The sequence below is a fragment of the Papio anubis genome, chromosome 20, assembly GCF_008728515.1.
Source record: "Papio anubis isolate 15944 chromosome 20, Panubis1.0, whole genome shotgun sequence".
Classification (NCBI taxonomy): Eukaryota; Metazoa; Chordata; class Mammalia; order Primates; family Cercopithecidae; genus Papio; species Papio anubis.
Window position 1 is genome coordinate 39349721 of NC_044995.1, and position 20746 is coordinate 39370466.

General features: G+C 53.3%; 1 protein-coding gene and 1 non-coding gene across 9 annotated transcripts in view; both read left to right on the plus strand.

The window, feature by feature from the left end:
* The window catches only part of TNPO2 (transportin 2), a 26315-nt gene extending 5960 nt beyond the window's left edge, over positions 1-20355 (plus strand). For 3 of the 8 annotated variants that reach the window (XM_009193604.4, XM_017952246.3, XM_009193605.2), the window contains 21 exons: positions 3195-3301; positions 3402-3535; positions 3615-3696; positions 3770-3892; positions 4000-4118; positions 6945-7005; positions 7097-7262; positions 7468-7620; positions 11778-12003; positions 12207-12378; positions 12801-12887; positions 12970-13077; positions 13173-13331; positions 15703-15790; positions 15974-16072; positions 16599-16694; positions 17365-17470; positions 17691-17790; positions 17870-17944; positions 18085-18212; positions 18295-18419. In XM_009193604.4, the coding sequence (XP_009191868.1) occupies positions 3195-3301; positions 3402-3535; positions 3615-3696; positions 3770-3892; positions 4000-4118; positions 6945-7005; positions 7097-7262; positions 7468-7620; positions 11778-12003; positions 12207-12378; positions 12801-12887; positions 12970-13077; positions 13173-13331; positions 15703-15790; positions 15974-16072; positions 16599-16694; positions 17365-17470; positions 17691-17790; positions 17870-17944; positions 18085-18192 (2369 nt within the window). In that variant the 3' untranslated portion in view covers positions 18193-18212; positions 18295-18419. Of the gene's footprint in view, positions 1-3194; positions 3302-3401; positions 3536-3614; positions 3697-3769; positions 3893-3999; positions 4119-6944; positions 7006-7096; positions 7263-7467; positions 7621-11777; positions 12004-12206; positions 12379-12800; positions 12888-12969; positions 13078-13172; positions 13332-15702; positions 15791-15973; positions 16073-16598; positions 16695-17364; positions 17471-17690; positions 17791-17869; positions 17945-18084; positions 18213-18294 lie in introns of all 8 variants that reach the window. The other 5 variants (XM_017952247.3, XM_009193606.3, XM_021930747.2 and 2 more) reach the window with 4 other exon arrangements.
* On the plus strand, positions 12055-12124 carry LOC116271781. Its single transcript, XR_004180531.1, has one exon. It is a non-coding gene; the product is annotated as a small nucleolar RNA SNORD41 (small nucleolar RNA).
* Positions 20356-20746: the final 391 nt, after the last annotated feature.

A 20746-nucleotide genomic window follows, 5' to 3' on the forward strand; every position in this document is an offset into this window, starting at 1 on the left:
GCCTGTAATCCCAGCACTTTGGGAGGCCGAGACGGGTGGATCACCAGGTCAGGAGTTTGAGACCAGCCTGGCTAACACGGTGAAACCCCGTCTCTACTAAAAAAAAAAAAAAAAAAAAAAAAAACTTAGCTGGCCAGGCACAGTGGCTCACGCCTGTAATTCCAGCACTTTGGGAGGCCGAGGTGGGCGGATCATGAGGTCAGGAAATTGAGACCATCCTGGCCAAGATGGTGAAACCCCATCTCTACTAAAAATACAAAAAAATTAGCTGGGCATGGTGGTGGGCGCCTGTAGTCCCAGCTACTCGGGAGGCTGAGGCAGGAGAATTGCTTGAACCCAGGAGTTGGAGGTTACAGTGAGACGAGATGGTGCCACTGCACTCCTGCCTGGCAATAGAGCAAGACTCCATCTCAAAAAAAAAAAACAAACAAATTAGCTGGGCATGGTGGTGAACATCTATAATCCCAGCTACTCAGGAGGCTGAGGCAGAAGAATCGCTTGAACCCAGGAGGCAGAGGTTGCAGTGAGCCGAGATTGCGGCACTACACTCCAGCCTGGGCGACGGAGCAAGACTCCGTCTCAAAAAAAAAAAAAAAAAAAATGACTTGGCTGGGCGCGGTAATTCACGCCTATAGTCCTAGCACTTTGGGAGGCCGAGGCAGGTGGATCGCTTGAGGTCAGGAGTTGGAGACCAGCCTGGCCTACATGGTGAAACTCCATTTCTACTAAAAATACAAAAAATTAGCTGGGAATTGTAGCTTGGTGGGGTACCTGTAATCCCAGCTACTTGGGAGGCTGAGGCAGGAGAATGGCGTGAGCCCGGGAGGCGGAGGTTGCAGTAAGCAAGATAACACCACTGTACTCTATCCTGGGCAATGGAGTGAGATTCCATCTGAAAAATAAAAAGTGACTTTTAGTCCCACAAAAACCCCCAGGCCAGTAGTAGGATATGGACTTCCTGAGCTCATTCTATGTGCCAGGCTCTTCGCTAAGTCATTGAAACTTACTGATAACCAGGCTGAGCGCAGTGGCTCACGCCTCTAATCCCAGCACCTCAGGTGGATCACCTGAGGTCAGGAGTTTGAGACCAGCCTGGCCAACATGGCGAAACTCTATCTCTACTAAAAATATGAAAATTTGCGGGGTGTGGCCGCGGGCACCTGTAATCCCAACTGTTTCAGAGGCTGAGGCAGGAGAATTACATGAACCCGGGAGGTGGAGGCTGCAGTGAGCTAAGATTGCGCCACTGCACTCCAGCCTGGACTACAGAGTGAGACTCCATCTCAAAAAAAAAAAAGAGAAAAATAAACCTACTGATAACCCTAGTTAGGAGGCTGGTTTTCTTTTTTTTTTTTTTTTTAGTATGGAGTCTCACTCTGTCGCCCAGGCTGGAGTGCAGTGGGGCGATCTCGGCTCACTGCAAGCTCCGCCTCCAGGGTTCATGCCATTCTCCTGCCTCGACCTCCCGAGTAGCTGGGACTACAGGCGCCTGCCACCGCATCCGGCTAATTTTTTGTATTTTTAGTAGAGACGGGGTTTCACCGTGTTCGCCAGGATGGTCTTGATCTCCTGACCTCGTGATCCGCCCGTCTCGGCCTCCCAAAGTGCTGGGATTACAGGCGTGAGCCACCGCGCCTGGCAGAGGATGGTTTTCTTTATCTCTTCTGAGGGTTGGAAGCACTGAGGTGCAGAGAGTGAGGAGATGTGGCTAAGGTTCCACAGTCCTCACTGTACCTACCCACTGCAGGGAGCACCTTTCTCTCATGGACAGTTTCCACCCTTGGGAAACAGTGCCATCTTGTGGCAGTAAATAACCATCTCTGCACTTAACAGAACCCATATCCAGCTCTGTCACCAGATACGTGCACTGTCCTGGCACCTCAGATGCCTGCTGTATGTGACTCCTGGATGTCTAATAGGCAGTACAAGCATCCCTGCCATCTTCCTGCCCTTACCTCCTTTCCCTCTCTCCCCTCCCACTCTCTGCCCAGCCCCAGTGGCTCCTTACCTATCTGTTAGCACATCATGCCTGCCCTTACGCCAGGCCTCCGCACCATAGAGTCCTCTGCCTGAGATGCCTTTTTCCCAGAGACCTGGATGATTCCTCCCTTGCCTGCTTCACCCCCTTCAGGTCTTGCCTCAGATATCAAGATGTCACCTCTATGAGGCCTGCTCTGGCCACCCAATTTAAAGTTGCTAGCTTCACCTACAGCCCTTTCTTACCATCTTTTCTGCTATATTTCTCCCCTTACTCCTTGGCATGTGGCCCCTCCCAGTTGTTTGTTTTTGTTTTGTTTTTTTGAAATGGAGTCTTGCTCCGTCCCAGGCTGGAGTGCCGTGGCGTGATCTCTGCTCACTGCATCCTCCGCCTCCCAAGTTCAAGCAGTTCTCCTGCCTCAGCCTCCCGAGTAGCTGGGATTACTGGTGCCCCCCACCACAGCCAGCTAATTTTTGTATTTTTAGTAGAGATGGGGTTTTGCCATGTTGGCCAGGCTGGTCTCGAACTCCTGACCTCAAGTGATCCACCCACCTAGGTCCCCTAAAGTGCTGGGATTACAGGCATGAGCCAGCTATGCACGGCCCCTCCCAGTTTTTTTGCTAATTTATCTTTACTTCGTAGCTTACTTCCAGCTCCCAAGGGTGAGGATTTTGTGTTTTGCTCTGTGCTGTGCTTTAGGGCCTGGAACAGAATTGACTCACAGTAAGGTTCAGGGTGCTTACTGAGTCAAGGAGTACCCTTCTACCTATGTCAAGGCCAGGAGCGGTGGCTCACGCTCGTAATCTCAGTGCTTTTGGAGGCCGAGGCAGGAGGATTGCTTGAGGCCACGAGTTTCAGGCCAGCCTGGGCAACATAGTGAGATCCCATCTCTACAAAAAATGTTAAAAATTAGTTGGGCATGGCGGCATGTGCCTGCAGTCCCAGTGACTCAGGAGGCTGAGGCGGGAAGATGGCTTGAGGCCAGGAGTTCGAGGCTGCTGGGAACTATGATTGTGCCACAGCAATCCAGCCTGGGCAACAGAGCAAACTCTATCTCTTAAAAAACAACAACAACAACAAAAAAAAAAGAGGGGGGATGTGGAGGGCATACAGGGGCTAGGGGACAGAAAGGCAGCACTGGGGGTGCCCAGTGGGAGGGGAGGTGCTGGGCAGCCCCCGCCTGGCCTCAGGCAGCGTCCTTTCCTGGCCGCCCCAGGCATTCTCATCACCACCATCGCTTCCAAGGGTGAGCTGCAGATGTGGCCCGAGCTGCTGCCCCAGCTCTGCAACCTGCTCAACTCGGAGGATTACAACACTTGTGAGGTAGGCGAGAAGCCATAGATGGCCGGAGCGGGTATGGGGGGCTGGGACCACCACCCACCACCCACCATCCACCTTTGTCTCTCTGCCCCTCTGCACTCAGGGAGCCTTTGGAGCCCTGCAGAAGATCTGCGAAGACTCATCAGAGCTTCTGGACAGTGACGCGCTCAACAGGCCCCTCAACATCATGATCCCCAAGTTCCTGCAGTTCTTCAAGCACTGCAGTCCCAAGATCCGGTGGGTGCAGCTCTCTGGGGGCTTCAGGGAGCCTGGAGTGGGCAGGTTCAGGGTGACCCGTGTGTCTGCTCCCCGCTAGGTCCCACGCCATCGCCTGCGTGAACCAGTTCATCATGGACCGGGCTCAGGCGCTGATGGACAATATTGACACCTTCATTGAGGTGGGACGCTGGGCTGGGGGCGGACAGGGTGAGGACCAAGGGCCCCTACAGCTGACCCTTTTCCTCCCTGCAGCACCTATTTGCCCTGGCTGTGGATGATGACCCCGAGGTGCGGAAGAATGTGTGCCGTGCCCTGGTGATGCTTCTGGAAGTGCGGATCGACAGGCTCATCCCCCACATGCACAGCATCATCCAGGTGTGCATGGTCGAGGCCAGCCCAGGCGGGCAGGCAAGGGGCCGGTGGCAAGGGTCAGGGAGCCACCCCTACCCAGGCCAGGCCTCAGCTTCTCCCCGCTATCACAGTACATGCTGCAGAGGACCCAGGACCATGACGAGAACGTTGCCCTTGAGGCCTGTGAGTTCTGGCTGACGCTGGCCGAGCAGCCCATCTGCAAGGAAGTCCTGGCCTCCCATCTGGTCCAGTGAGTACTGCTGCTGTCTACTGTCCCACCCCAGCTTCGACCCCTTTCTACGCCTCTGCCTTCCCTTCTGGTCACCTGCTATGCTTCTCTCAGTCCACATCCTTGTCAGTTTATATTCAGTGTATAATTATGTGTAAGTGGCAAGAATGCCACTTTTTAAAGACTTCAAAATTAGGTAACTGATAGGTGGAAAGAAACGAAAAATCAATGGCCGTGCACGGTGGCCGACGCATGTAATCCCAGCATTTTGGGAGGCTGAGGCATGGCGGTCACGAGGTCGGGAGATCGAGACCAGCCTGGCTAACATGGTGAAACCCCATTTCTACTAAAAATACGAAAAATTAGCTGGGTGTGGTGGCCCACGCCTATAGTCCCAGCCACTCAGGAGGGTGAGGCAGGAGAATCGCTTGAACCCGGGAGGCTGAGGTTGCAGTGAGCCAAGGTCACACCACTGCACTCCAGCCTGGGCGATAGAGCAAGACTCCGTCTCAAAAAAAAAAAAAATCAACAAAGGCTTCAGGTGTGGCTGTATCCAGGAGCTCAAAGGATGTGAAAGGCATCTATGTGGTCTCAGATCTGCTTCCCTTGTGTTGGCTTCATTCTTAGGCACATAGGTACAACCTTCCCTCTGGGTAGTGCTGTAGCCTTCTGTGCCCTTGCAGCTTAGGAACTTCCGAGTAAAGCAATTTTTGACCAGTGCTTCCAACAAAAGTCCTAAAACTAACCCTCCTTGACAAACTTGGATTGCTTACCTCTCTCCAAATAATTTGTTTTCCTTTTTATTTCGAGACAAGGTTTTGCTCTGTCATCCAGGCTGGAGTGGAGTGGCATACTTACGGCTCACTGCAGCCTTGACCTCCCAGCTGAAGCAATCCTCCTACCTCAGCCTCCCAAGTAGCTGGGATTACAGGCACATCCCACCACACCCAGCTAATCTTTTCTAAGTTTTAGTAGAGATGAGGTCTTGCTAAGTTGCCCAGGCTGGTCTCGAACCCCTGGCCTCAAGCAATCCTGTCTTGGTCTCCTAAAGTGTTGAGATTACAGGCGCCAGTCACTGCACCCAGCCCCCAAGTCATTGTTATTACTATTTTTTAATTTTTGTTTTTGAGGTGAAGTCTCGCTCTGCTGCCCAGGCTGGAGTGCAGTGGCACGATCTCGGCTCACTGCAACCTCTGCCTCCCAGGTTCAAGAGATTCTTCTGCCTCAGCCTCCTGAGTAGCTGGGATTACAGGTGCCTGCTACCATGGTCAGCTAATTTTTGTATTTTTAGTAGAGATGGGGTTTCACCATATTGGTCAGGCTGGTCTCGAACTCCTGAGCTCGTGATCCGCCCCCCTCGGCCTCCCAAAGTGCTGGGATTACAGTCGTGAACCACTGCGCCTGGCCTTATTTATTTATTTATTTATTTGTTTGTTTGTTTAAAACACAGAGTCTCACTCTGTCTCCCAGGCTGGGGTGTAGTGGCATGATCTTGGCTCACTGTGACCTTCATCTCCCCGGATTCTCCTGCCTCCTGAGTAGCTGAGACTACAGGCGTGTGCCACCAAGCCCGGCTGATTTTATGTATTTTTAGTAGAGACAGGGTTTCACCGTGTTAGCCAGGATGGTTCAAGCGATTCTCCTGCCTCAGCCTCCTTAGTAGCTGGGATTACAGGTGCTTGCCACCATGCTCAGATAATTTTTGTATTTTCAGTAGAGACGGGGGTTTCACCATGTTGTTCAGGCTGGTTTCAAACTCCTGAGCTCGTGATCTGCCTGCCTTAGCCTCCCAAAGTGCTGGATTACAGGCGTGAGCCACCGTGCCAGGCCAATTTTTTATTTTTAGTAAAGACTGGTTTTCACCATGTTGGCCAGGCTAGTCTCGAACTCCTGACCTTGCGTTCTGCCCACTTCGGCCTCCCAAAGTGCTAGGATTACAGGCGTGAGTCACTGCTCCCAGCATATTTTTGTATTTTTATTTATTTATTTATTTATCATTCATTAAAGGTGAGGTCTCACTATATTGCCCAGATTGGTCTCAAACTTATGGTCTCAGGCAGTCCTCCTGCATTGGTCTCACAAAGTGCTAAAATGACAGGTGTGAGCTCCCATGCCCGGCCCCAAATTATTACTGATAACACTCTAGGGCTGGGTGGACGGCTCCTGGGGAGTGATGAGACCTAGATCAGCAGGTGATGAAGGCTCTGTCACTTCCAACTCTGGGCTGCAACTGAGGGGCTGGCTGCCTAGTCTGTTTGCTCCCCTACCCTGGCTCGTCTCTGCCCTGTCTCAGGAAAGTGGCCAGGAATAGGAGTGCACGTCCCTGCCTTAATGTTGTGCTAGGGACTGGGCACCACACCAAGATTTTCAGTGTATTCAGGGGTCTGTAATTCACTGAGTGGCCAGGCCTGGGTCAAGAGCTTTCCTGCAGGCTGAGTGCCGTGGCTCACGCTCTAATCCTAGCACTTTGGGAGGCTGAGGCAGGAGGATTGCATGAACCCAGGAGTGTGAGGCCGTGGTGAGCTGTGATTGCACCAGTGTACTCCAGCCTGGGTGATACAATTAGACCCTGCTTCTTAAAAAAAAAAAAAAAGCCTTTCTTTGGAGGCAGGAGCGGCATCATTTATATCTTAATCATAGAGACAGAGACCAGGTTCTGATAATTCCCCAGAGGGAAATGGATCGATGTGCACCTAGCAGTATCATCATGCTCTGCAGGGTCTGCTCTGTGGCTGATTGGTGGGCTGGTCACCCTGTTGGCACCTGTTTGCCTCCTCCCCAAGCTGTGCCTCCCCCCAACTTTTGCCATGGCCCCTGCATCCCCATAAACAGCCCCTCTCTGTGCAGGTTGATCCCCATCTTGGTGAATGGGATGAAGTACTCGGAAATTGACATCATCCTGCTCAAGGTCAGGCAGGGCCCACCCAGCATGGGTGGGCGTGGTCATGGGTGTCATGGCTGTGGTCCCCAAAGTACTTAACAGTCTGCCTGTCCCCCAGGGGGATGTGGAGGAGGACGAGGCTGTCCCTGACAGTGAGCAGGACATCAAGCCACGCTTCCACAAGTCACGCACGGTGACACTGCCCCACGAGGCTGAGCGGCCTGATGGCTCCGAGGACGCGGAGGATGACGACGATGATGATGCTCTCTCCGACTGGAATTTGAGTGTGTGCCCCTACCTGGGGGTGGGGGTGGGGTGGCAAGCCCAGGACTCCCTCTTGGGAGGTGACTGGAAGCTGAGGCAGAAGCTGATTAGAAGCTGATCGTGAAGATTCTGATCATGATCTCTGATCCTGGGAGTACAGTCAAGGAGGTCGACCACCTGCCTGAGGGGCCGCCCTGAGCCTTCCCGTTGTCTCCCCTTCCCCAGGGAAGTGCTCAGCGGCCGCACTGGACGTCCTCGCCAATGTCTTTCGGGAGGAACTGCTGCCCCACCTACTCCCGCTACTCAAAGGCCTCCTCTTCCACCCCGAGTGGGTGGTCAAGGAGTCGGGCATCCTGGTGCTGGGAGCCATTGCCGAGGGTGAGTGCACCTAATCTCTGAGCCCCATGCTGGCATGAGACTGTAGAGCTGGCCCACATTACTGGCCACACCAAAGGCTCAGTTCTTTCTGGAGGCCTACTCACCCCACTCCAGACAGCTCTGAGATCTCTATTCTCCCCTTGGTTTTGGGCCTGAAAGGAACCCCTGGAATCCCACAATGCAAGGCCTCTTGTTCATTCTCAGAGGCAGGCAGTTCTTTCATGTTGTAAGCATAATTACAGCAACAACGATAATAACAGCAGGCACAGCTGCATGCTTGCCCCGTGCACTTACATAGACAAACATCCTTGGCCCTCACCAGCACCTGATGAGGTGGGTGCCGGATCCCAGTTTCAAAGATGGGGAAACTGAGGTACAGAAAGATTGATGCCAGTTCCTTACAGTCACCCAGGGTGCATCTGGGCCTTAAACCTGTTCCTGGCTGCCAGGCTGGCCTGCCAGAGTCAGTAGTAAACCGTGGTAGGTGGTGTTTCATCAAATTCAACCCGGTGTCCTGTAATCGGTGGGGTTTTCAGGCTCCCATGGTCCCGATGGGACATAAAACTTGTTACAGGAGGGCTTTGTGAGTCCGTTGGAGGCATGATATGCCATTGCCTTAGCATCCAGACCTGTGCCAAAAATTTCAGGCATGGCAGCAAAAACCCTCAACCTTGTAAGCTTTCAACATTTGTTTAAAATTTGTCTAGTTACTGTGGTGCACGCCTGTAATCCCAGCTACTCAGGAGGCTGAAGCAGGACAATTGCTTTAGCCCAGGAGTCTGAGACCAGCCTGGGCAATGTAGGGAGACCCTCTTTCTACAAAAATTTTTTTAAAAAGGCCAGGTGTGGTGGCTCATGTCTGTAATCCTAGAACTTTGGAAGGCTGAGGCAGGCAGATTGTTTGAGCCCAGGTGTTCAAGACCAGCCTAGGCAATATAGTGAGACCTCGTATCTACAAAAAAAAAACCCTTAAAAACCTGATAAAATTAGCCAGCATGGTGTTAAGTTCCTGTAGTCCCAACTAATTGGGAGGCTGAGGTGAGAGGTCAAGGCTGCAGTGAGCCATGATTGCGCCACTGCATTCCAGCATGGGGAACAGAGTGAGACCCTGTCTCCAAAAAAAAATTTGTCTAAGGAAATGTTTTGACATGTATTATGTGTTTAATGTATCTGATATCTCATGTTAATAGGGTATATACCACGCAATACGCTTGTATATGTTAATAGATTACATAAGCTGTGTTATCTATTTATTTTTTTGAGACCGAGTCTTTTTTTTTTTTTTTTTTTTTTTTTTTTTTTGAGACGGAGTCTCGCGCTGTGTCACCCAGGCTGGAGTGCAGTGGCGCGATCTCGGCTCACTCCAAGCTCCGCCTCCCAGGTTCACGCCATTCTCCTGCCTCAGCCTCCCAGTAGCTGGGACTACAGGCGCCCGCCACCACGCCCGGCTAGTTTTTTGTATTTTTAGTAGAGACAGGGTTTCACCATATTAGCCAGGATGGTCTCGATCTCCTGACCTCGTGATCCGCCCGCCTCGGCCTCCCAAAGTGCTGGGATTACAGGCTTGAGCCACCGCGCCCGGCCGAGACCGAGTCTTGCTCTCTCGCCAGGCTGGAGTTCAGTGGCATGATCTCAGCTTACTGCAACCTCTGCCTCCCAGGTTCAAGTGATTCTCCTGCCTCAGCTTCCCGAGTAGCTGGGACTACAGGTGCATGCCACCATGCCCAGCTAATTTTTTCGTATTTTTAGTAGAGACAGGGTTTCACCACCTTGGCCAGGATGGTCTCGATCTCCTGACCTCATGATCTACCTGCCTTGGCCTCCCAAAGTGCTGGGATTACAGGTGTGAACCACCTTGCCCAGCCAGCCACTGCGCCTGGCCTCTTTTTTTTCTTTTTTTGAGACAGTGTCTCACTCTTATCACCCAGGCTGGAGTGCAATGGCATGATCTGGGCTCACTGCAACAATACTCTGGTATTGAACTCCTGACCTTGTGTTGCATGAGCTCCTGGGTTTAAGCAGTTCTCCTGCCACAGCCTCCAGAGTAGCTTGGGATTACAGGAATCCTCTACCAAGCCTGGCTAATTTCTTTTTTTTTTTTTTTTTTTTGAGACAGAGTTTCACTCTTACTGTCCAGGCTGGAGTGCAATGGCGCAGTCTTGGCTCACTGCAGCCTCCACCTCCCGGGTTCAAGAGTTTCTCCTGCCTCAGCCTCCCGAGTAGTTGGAATTATAGGCATCCACCACCATGCCTGGCTGATTTTTTTGTAGTTTTAGCAGAGACGGGGTTTCTTTCACCATGTTGACCAAGCTGGTTTCGAACTCCTGATCTCAGGTGATCCATCCACCTCAGCTTCCCAGAGTGCTGGGATTACAGGCGTGAGCCACCACACCCAGCCTGTATTACATGTTTATGGTAAAAATATCTATAGGAGTTGAGCTCAAACTGGTAAACATAGATCTTGTGTCTTGGATTGTTGGGGAATGTGCTATTATCTTCGTTCTCTTTACATAAAAGAGCAGTGTTCGTGATCTTTAAAAAAAAAAAAAAGGCTGGGTGTGGTGGCTCAAGCCTGTAATCTCAGCACTCTGGGAGGCCAAGGTGGGTGGATCACCTGATGTCAGGGTTTCAAGACCAGCATGGCCAACATGGTAACACCCCACCTCTACTAAAAATACAAAAATTAGCCAGGCGTGGTGGCACATACCTGTAGTCCTAGCTATTGGGAGGCTGAGGCACGAGAATCACTTGAACCTGGGAGGCAGAGGTTGCAGTGAGCGGAGATCACACCACTGCACTCCTCCCTGGGGGACACAGCGAGACTCTGTGTCAAATAAAACATTAAAACATTTTTTAAAAGGGCTGGGCAGTGGCTCATGCTTGTAATCTCAGCACTTTGGGAGGCCAAGGTGGGTGAATCAACTAAGGTCAGGAGTTCGAGACCAGCCTGGCTAACACGGTGAAACCCCGTCTATACTAAAAATAGGAAAAATTAGCTACGAGTGGTGGCAGGCGCCTGTGGTCCCAGCTACTCGGGAGGTTGAGGCAGGAGAATTGCTTGAATGAGGGAGGCAGAGGTTGCAGTGAGCTGAGATTGTGCAACTACACTTCAGCTTGGGCAACAGAGCAAGACTCCGTCTCAAAAAAAAAAAAAAAAATTAAAAAGTTAAACAAAAATAACATGAAATAGAAAAATCACAAACGACCAGGCACCTATAATCACAGCACTCTGGGAGGCTTAGGCTGGGGGATCACGTGAGGTCAGGATTTTGAGACCAGTCTGGCCAACTTGGTGAAACCCCTCTACTAAACCATCTCTACTAAAAATATAAAAATTGGTTGGGTATGGTGGCAGGTGCCTGTAATCCCAGCTACTTGGGAGGCTGAGGCAGGAAAATCACTTGGGAGGCAGAGGCTGCAGTGAGCCGAGATCACGCCGTTGCACTCTAGCCTGGGCAATGGAGCAAGACTCCGTCTCAAAAAAAAAAAAAAAAATCACAAACATATTAAGAACTGTTTCAAATGCAAATTACTTTTATTCCATTTGGGTCACTGCTGCCCCATAAAACCCCACTCACTATGTAAGGGAGCCAATTTTGAATTAATGCATGACCAGATAAACTAACACGGGGCTCTTTGGCTGGGCGCGGTGGCTCACGCCTGTAATCCTAGCACTTTGGAAGGCCAAGGTGGGTGGATCACGAGGTCAGGAGACCGAGAGCATCCCAGTCAACATGGTAAAACCCCGTCTCTACTAAAAATACAAAAAATTCCCTGGGCATGGTGGCAGGGGACTGTAATCCCAGCTACTCGGGAGGCTGAGGCAGGAGAATTGTTTGAACCATGAGGTGAAGGTTGCGGTGAGTCAAGATCATACCACTGCAGTCCAGCCTGGGCGACACAGTGAGACTCTGCCTCAAAAAAAAATAAAGATAACCTGGGGCTTTGGGATGAGAGGCTTCTGCTGTTTCCCCTCCTGCGCCTGCCTTTCCCTGGCTCTGTGAAATGAGTCTGGGTCAGTGATTTAACCTCTAAGCCTCAGTTTCCCTATATGTTGTGTGCGGCTGACTCTTTCTCTCCATAGGGTGGGTGTGGCTGGCCTAGCTTGCTCCTGGGGCCCAGTCAAACTGCCCCCTCCTGGTTCCCTTTCCTTATAGGCTGCATGCAGGGCATGGTGCCCTACCTGCCCGAGCTGATCCCGCACCTGATCCAGTGCCTGTCGGATAAGAAGGCCTTGGTCCGCTCCATCGCCTGCTGGACGCTGAGCCGCTATGCCCACTGGGTGGTCAGCCAGCCGCCCGACATGCACCTCAAGCCCCTGATGACAGAGCTGCTCAAACGCATCCTGGATGGCAACAAGAGGGTGCAGGAGGCGGCCTGCAGGTGACCCTGGCCCCCTGATCCCACAGCCCCCACTCTCCCCCAGCCACCCCCTGGGAAGTGATGACACCTGTGACTGTTGATGTGTCACTGATTTCTCTCGTATTCGTACTGGCTGATCCTGAGTTGCCCTCCCCCACTGCCCATGGCCCAGTGCCACCTGCCATGGTCCACTGAGCCCCCCGCCTCATCCTCCCTCCTGCCAGTGCTTTCGCCACCCTGGAGGAAGAGGCCTGCACGGAGCTGGTGCCCTACCTCAGCTACATCCTGGACACACTCGTCTTTGCCTTTGGGAAATACCAGCACAAGAACCTGCTCATCCTCTACGACGCCATTGGCACCCTGGCCGACTCTGTAGGCCACCACCTCAACCAGCCGGTGAGACCCCAGAGTGGCTCCTGCCTCCCGATCCCTGTGCCCCTGGGCATCCAGTGACCTGGTGGCAACCCCGTGTTGCATGCCAGGGACATGGCCATGACCTCGGCAGGCAGACAGACAGACCTGGCCCCGCCCTCGCCCTGCTCCCAGTCTAGTGGGGGAGAAAGACAGTTATGAGACAGCGTGGTAAGTGCTGTGCTTCGGGAACCAGGAGGCGGTGACCCAGGCTCCCAGGGGGGTGGGGTGGGGAGGACAGTGCTTGGACAGGTGAGAAGAATGAAGGCCTCCAGGTCTGGCCAGATGACAGGCCTTTCAGGATTCCATGAGCAAGGCGCTCAGGCCTCATCACTCGGGCAACAGGTGCCTGAGTCACAGTCTGCCACCCCGACCCAGGGAGCGCCAATTTCATGCTCCCTCTCCAGGAATACATCCAGAAGTTGATGCCCCCACTGATCCAGAAGTGGAATGAGCTCAAGGACGAAGACAAGGACCTCTTCCCCCTGCTGGAGGTGAGTGGGCTCCTGCCCCTCTCCCGAAGCCCATCCTGCCCACGCCGCCTGAGTTCTCCCCATCTGCCTTCCTCCCTGCCAGTGTCTGTCATCAGTGGCCACCGCCCTGCAGAGTGGCTTCCTGCCTTACTGTGAGCCCGTTTACCAGCGCTGCGTCACCCTGGTGCAGAAGACGCTGGCTCAGGCCATGGTGAGCACCCCCACGCCCATCACCTATGCTTCTGCATTGGCCTGCCTCGGGCCTGCTCTCCACTCACCCTTGCCCCTGTCCCCATCTGTGTCTAGATGTACACCCAGCACCCCGAGCAGTATGAGGCTCCAGACAAGGACTTCATGATCGTAGCGCTGGATCTGCTCAGCGGCCTGGCTGAGGGCCTGGGTGGTCACGTGGAGCAGCTGGTGGCCCGCAGCAACATCATGACACTGCTGTTCCAGTGCATGCAGGTGGGTGGGGACCTGGACAGTGATGACACCCAGCAGCCTGCGTGGGCTGCCCCTGGCGGGGACTCAGGGCCTGGTTGTGCGCAAAGAAAATCAGGGAAAAGGGGCTGTTCTAATTATATTAAACAGTGATCCTGGAGGCTGAAGCAGGAGGATGGCTTGAGCCCAGGTGTTTGAGACCAGCCTGGGCAACATAATGAGACCCCAGTTCTAAAATTTAAAAAAAATTTTTTTTTTTTTTTTTTTGAGATGGAGTCTTGCTCTGTCGCCCAGGCTGGAGTGCAGTGGCCGGATCTCAGCTCACTGCAAGCTCCGCCTCCCAGGTTCACGCCATTCTCCTGCCTCAGCCTCCCGAGTTGCTGGGACTACAGGCGCCCGCCACCTCGCCCAGCTAGTTTTTTGTATTTTTTAGTAGAGACGGGGTTTCACTGTGTTAGCCAGGATAGTCTCGATCTCCTGACCTCGTGATCCGCCCGCCTCGGCCTCCCAAAGTGCTGGGATTATAGGCTTGAGCCACCGCGCCCGGCCCAAAAAATTTTTTTTAAAAAAGCAAACGGTATTGAAAATAGAAAATATGAGGCCAAGCGCTCATGCCTGTAATCCAGCACTTTGGGAGACCGTGGCAGGTGAATCACTTGAGGTCAGGAGTTTGAGACTAGCCTGGCCAACATAGTGAAATCCTGTCTCTACTAAACATACAAAAATTAGCCAGGCATAGTGGCGGGTGCCTCTAATCCCAGCTACTTGGGAGGCTGAGGCAGGAGAATTGCTTGAACCCAGGAAGCAGAGGTTGTAGTGAGCTGAGATCATGCCACTGTATTCAAGACTGGACAATAGAGTGAGCCTCTGTCTCTTTCAAAAAAAAAAAAAAGAAAAGAAAACATGAAAGCCCAAGTCCCTGCCCCAGCACAGTTGGCTCTCCATATCTGTGGGTTCTACATCCCAAGATTCAAGCAACCTCAGACTGAAAATACTCAGAGGGGGCCGGGCGCGGTGGCTCACGCCTGTAATCCCAGCACTTTGGGAGGCCGAGGCGGGCGGATCACAAGGTCAGGAGATCGAGACCATGGTGAAACCCCGTCTCTACTAAAAATAGAAAAAATTAGCCGGGCGCAGTGGCGGGCGCCTGTAGTCCCAGCTACTCGGGAGGCTGAGGCAGGAGAATGGCGTGAACCCGGGAGGCGGAGCTTGCAGTGAGCGGAGATTGCGCCACTACACTCCAGCCTGGGCGACAGAGCGAGACTCCGTCTCAAAAAAAAAATAAAAATAAAAAAGAAAATACTCAGAGGGGCCGGGCGCGGTGGCTCAAGCCTGTAATCCCAGCACTTTGGGAGGCCGAGACGGGTGGATCACGAGGTCAGGAGATCGAGGCCATCCTAGTGAACATGGTAAAACCCTGTCTCTACTAAAAAAAATACAAAAAACTAGCCGGGCGAGGTGGCGGGCGCCTGTAGTCCCAGCTGCTCAGGAGGCTGAGGCAGGAGAATGGCGTAAACCCAGGAGGCAGAGCTTGCAGTGAGCTGAGATCGGGCCACTGCACTCCAGCCTGGGCGACAGAGCGAGACTCCGTCTCAAAAAAAAAAAAAAAAAAGAAAATATTCAGAGGAAAAATTACATCTGTACTGAACACATACAGACGTTTGTTCTTGTTATTATTCCCTAAACAATACAGTATAACAACTATTCCCATACTGTTGACATTGTATTAGATATAAGTGACTTAGAGATGATACTAAGTGTACAGGAGAATGTGCATAGGTGCATATGCAAACAGTATGCCCCCCGCCCGCCCCCCACCTTTTTTTTGAGACACAGTTTCACTCTGTCACCCAGGCCGGAGGGCAATGGTGCGATCTCGGCTCACTGCAACCTTCACCTCCCGGGTTCAAGCAGTTCTCCTGCCTCAGCCTCTCAAGAAACTGGGACTACAGGCATGTCCCACCATGCCTGGCTAACTTTCTTGTATTTTTAGTAAAGACAGGGTTTTGCCATGTTGGCCAGGCTGGTCTCAAACTCCTGACCTCAAGTGATCTGCCTTCCTTGGCCTCCCAAAGCGCTGGAGATTATAGGCATGAGCCACTGCGCCCGGCCCTAACACTATGCCACTTTATATCAAGGACTTGCACATTCGTGGATTTTGATAGCTGCAGGGACCTGGGAAAGAATCCCCCATGGACACTGAGGGATGACCGTTGGGGCACTGCCATCTCCCATTTGCAGATGTGGACTGGAGGCTAGGGAGGTTAAGGAAAACCTGGGAGCTCTAGAACTGGAAAATGGCAGAGGCTGGACATGCACCAGGGACTGTGCCCCCTCAGCTGTCGTGGTTAGGAGGAGGGGAGCCCAGCCACACTGATATTTCTTGAATCCCCAGGACTCGATGCCTGAGGTCCGGCAGAGCTCCTTTGCCCTCCTGGGAGACCTCACCAAAGCCTGCTTCATCCATGTCAAGCCTTGTATTGGTACGACACTCGCCTTGTCCCTAACCCATGACCCCAGCCCCGGCCTCAAGTGATGGAGAGCAATACCCAGGGATGACTGTGACATTGGGATGTATTCGTACTGTCTGATGGGGCCTGCTGGGCTAGGTCTGCAGCTTACCCCAGCTGGCCCTCCTGCTCAGCACTCCTGTTTCTCCCCACCAGCCGAGTTCATGCCCATTCTGGGCACCAACCTGAACCCAGAGTTCATCTCGGTCTGCAACAACGCCACCTGGGCCATTGGTGAAATCTGCATGCAGATGGGTGAGTGCCCTGCAAGTGGCAACAGGCCCCTCCCCATTAGCCTGTTCTCAACCTGGGGGCGGGAGCCTAGCTCTGACTGACAAGGGAAGTCTCTGGGGGCTCGTCATGGGTGGAGCCAAGCAGAAAGGTCATTTGTGATTGGCTTCACCAAAGAGAAGGGATAGGAGGGCTGTTCTGATTGGACCGTTTTGTGTAGTTGGCTAAAAGACTCACTCGGATTAATTGGGTGACTTTGGCCCTCACTCGAATTGATTGGGTGACTTTGGCTTCTTTTCCTTTGACTTGGGCAGCGTATTCTCACCTTAGCGACTCCAGAGAAGTCTCTGATGTTTGAAGGTTGTGGATCTGTCCCTGGTTGACCAGGGATTCTGGGTGGGGATTAGCCGGAGAAGGTCTTTTGTTCCCTCACTGGTAGTGGTTGGCCAGTCTCTGGTTAGAACTGGGGTGAGTGAGTGACGGGGGCAGCCCCGAGGCCCCCCTGTGGGTGAAGGGGGCTGTGCAGGGCTCTGATTGGGTGTTCCCCCAGGGGCAGAGATGCAGCCTTATGTGCAGATGGTCCTCAACAACCTGGTGGAGATCATTAACCGACCCAACACACCCAAGACACTGCTGGAAAACACAGGTGGGCACCCGGCCCCGCTGCTGCCTGCACCCCTGCCCGTCTTCTGGAGGTGGGGTTCTGGGCTGGGAGGGGCATCAGAAAGGCCCTTGTCAAGGAACCAAGGAGGGTGTCTGGAAGTAACTGGAAGGAGGCACTGGGAGAAGCCCCAAGAAAGATGCAGCCTCAGGCTGGGTGCAGTGGCTCACACCTGTAATCTCAGCATTTTGGGAGGCAGATCACCTGAGGTCAGGAGTTCAAGACCAGCCTGGCCAACATGGTGAAACCCTATCTCTATTAAAAAATACAAAAATTAACCAGGGGTGGTGGTGCGTGCCTGCAATCCCAGCTACTCAGGAGGCTGAGGCAGGTGAATCGCTTGAACCTGGGAGATGGAGGTTGTAGTAAGCCAAGATCATGCCACTGCACTCCAGCCTGGGCAATAGAGCAAGACTGCGTCTCAAAAACAAAACAAAAAGGAAAGAAAGAAAAGGAAAGGGAAAGGAAAGAAAGAAAGATAGATGCAGAGAGACCTGGGAAGACTCAGGTGTGATGGGGAGGACCCCTGGCTGGGCCAAGCTTGGGGGACCAGGGTGGCTGCAATAACCATTCCCTTGGGGCTCATGGGGCGGGGCTTGGTGCCTCGTGCCAGAGGCCCCGCCACGTACCGTCCCGGGGCCGCTCGGGGTTGCAGGTCGTCTGACGAGTCCCTCTGCCATTCCAGCCATCACCATCGGCCGCTTGGGCTATGTGTGCCCCCAGGAGGTGGCACCCATGCTGCAGCAGTTCATCCGGCCTTGGTGTGTGTCCACGTGTCAAGCCTGCTGTGTGGTGGGCGGGACGGGCCCAACTCCCTCCCTCACCTGTGCACTTCCAGCTCCATCTGCCTACTGACTCCCTGCCCCGCCCCACCCCCACAGATGCATGTCCCAGGCCCACTCACTGATCCCCAGTGACCCAGCCCTCCACAGATGCATGCCCTGCCTGCCCTCTGACTTCCACCTGCTCATCTTCCCACAGGTGCACGTCCCTCAGGAACATCAGGGACAATGAGGAGAAGGACTCAGCCTTCCGCGGCATCTGCATGATGATCGGTGTCAACCCGGGGGGCGTTGTGCAGGTTGGGGCAGCTGGGCTCTGAGGGCAGGCGCGGGCGCTGGGCTCGGGCGGCCCCTCACCTGGGATCCGTCACATTTCAGGACTTTATTTTCTTCTGCGACGCTGTAGCCTCCTGGGTGAGCCCGAAGGATGACCTTCGGGACATGTTTTATAAGGTGAGGCTCTGGGCCCTGATCTAGTTCTGGGAGCAGGCAGGGGTGAGACCATCTGGTAACAATGGGGCCTCGGGATGGGGGAAGAGGCGCACTCCCCTTGTTCTGCTCCTGCCTACCCCTCACCACCACCCTCCCCACAGATTCTCCACGGCTTCAAAGACCAAGTTGGGGAAGATAACTGGCAGCAGTTCTCTGAGCAATTCCCGCCGCTGCTCAAGGAGAGGCTGGCGGCTTTCTACGGGGTCTAGGTGATCATGGAGACTGCCAGGTGAGGAGGCCGCAGCTGGCGAGCCAGCACTGTCTTGGGGGCCAAAGGGTCCCAGACCATGACCTTCCTCCTCCCCCTGCAGGTTTCTGTCTGCGTTGTCGTCGGAGGGATTACTGGGGAGTGCGCTGCATCCAGAAGTCGCTGTGCCCTGGTTGAGGGGGGTTAGGGAGGAGTGAGTGGGACTCAAATCCAGATGCCTTCCCCGTCCGTCCGTCCGTCCGTCCACTTGCCCTCCTGGCAGGTGGGTGGGGCCACCATGCTCATCCTACAAACGGGGAGGTGGGGGGGACTTCTGGTGGGCAAGGGCCCCTGGGCTCTAATAGGGTCATCTCTGGCAGCCCACTTGGGCCAGCTACATGGGAGGGAGGAATCTACACAGCTGACCGAATCCAGCTTCGGATGAGGTGAGGGAGGAGCAGGTCAGGAAGGGGACCCTTGTAGGGACGCGTACACTCACACGGACACACGTGGCCACACGCATGTGCGAGTGCCATAACCGGCGAGGCTGGGCCAGCCGCTCCACCATTTCCCCGACTGCATGGAGACAGTAGAATTAGTGAACCCCTGAGTTAACCCGTAAGGCCTTCCGTGTAACCTGCATCTAGAGTTTAAGAAGCTTCTGCTGTTTTGCCGGAATTGGCGGTGACTGGGGAGGGCTGGGTGGGTGGGTGGCCTCAGGCGGGATCTCGGGGCGGGGGGAGGAGGATGGTGACCTTGGGGGTCGCCCTGTCTGCACGCACATGCTTGGGACCTGCTCCACACACTCCCTGCCAGCTTTGTTGCAGCCTCAGCTGGTGTGTCTCCGTCCTTGTCCTAGCCTAACTCACAGGGTGAGAACCACTGGAGTGGCTGGGGCTGGCCAGAGGTCACCCTTTCTCCTTCCTGTGTGCTCCAGTGGCTTTTGAAGACACTGGGCTGGGACCTTTTTCCTGAAGAGAGCTGGGTGTAGCCAGAGCTTCTGGCACCTACCCCTAGCATCTCCCTCTGTAAGCAGCTTCAGGGGCAGTCCGTTTCTCTGTGCTTCTGAAAGCCCCCTTCTTACGTTTCAGGCCCGAGTTTTAACTCAAGGGCCAGGGCAGGGGCATTTGATTGATGATGACAGAGGACACAGGTTTATGCTTTGCCAGCAAGAAGGAAAACCGAGGCTTGGCGGAAGGGAAAGGTGGTGTGTCCCCTGTTCCCTACTCCATCTCCCTGGGACTTCCTGCTCATCATAGTACCCAGTGAGCCCAGAGATCCTACTAGACTGGGTCAGCAATTCTAGAGAACCTTCCGGAATAGTGTGGGGACACGGTCAAGGTGGCAGGGGCTCCCCTAGAGAGGGTGGGGGTGTAGTTATTTCCCAGTTGGTCAGAAAATTGGGCCCTGCAGACCCCCTAAGCATTTTTTCCCTTTTTTTTCCTTCCTTGCTTTTTACTTCTTTGGGGAGCCCCTTGTGTTTTGGAGTTTGACTGGAGTCTCGCATCCTGGGGCCTGCTCCATCCATTCCTCCTGGGCCCCAGACCCTCCATCCTAGCCCTGTGTCTTTCCAGAGGCAGGGTCAGGCCCCGCCTCTATTCCAAGGGGCACTCAGTACACATTCCATAAATTAGCTGGGTGTCCCTGCCCGCCCACCCCATGAAACTCGAGCAGGTCTGGGAAAGCCATTTTTTTAAAAAAAAAAAAAAAAAAAAAAAAAAAGTTTTAAAAATACCTTTAATTTTCTGGTAATTCCAGTTCTTTGGAGCATCCTCTGCTGGGTCTTGGGGTGTGTGGATGGATTGGCTGTCTGATGGGATTGGTAACCCCTCACTACTCAAGATGCGGGGATACAAACACCTTCAGGGAAGGGGAGCCTGGTTCTTCTCGTTTTCCTTTTTTTTTTTTTTTTTTTTAAAAAAAAAAAAAACTATTTAATTTTTTAATTTATTTTTGGTTATTTTTTGCACAATGAAGTTTCAGCTTCTCAACCTTCTCCCCTAACCAGGGCTGTGGACCCAGACTGGCCTTGAGCCACAGTCCCTCTTTCCCTCTTCACCCTCTTCCCCCTGCGGGCTCCCGGGTCTGTCCATTTGTTACTGTGCTGTGCTGGGGATTGGCGCCGAGGTGGCGTGAGATTCCACTTGTGTAGAACTTTGTTGAGTAAAGATCAGTTTCTTGTGAACTCCTTAGTCTGTGGCTTCGTGTGTCCTTGGCTTTGGTAGTAAAGAAATGTGGGGGGCACCCGGGATACTTGAGAGTGGGAAGATAGATGAATGTAAAAGATGGAAGATTAAATTCGTAACATATATGAAATGTGCACCTCATTCTCTGGGACTTCAACTCACTAAGGGTGAGCCATTAGTATCACAGCCCAGGTTCAAGACGCCCCTCTGCCGTACTCTAAATGGAGTGGTAAGGGCTGAGGCCTTGCCGCACTCTTATCAGCTAACCCTGGGTCAAGGTTTTCGTGGAAGGCTCAGCCCAGCCCCAGGCCTGAGGGAAATTTATTAATATTAGTTACAATTACTCAGGAAAATGAGAAGTAGTTCCAGCTGTGGGGGGAAAAAACCCAC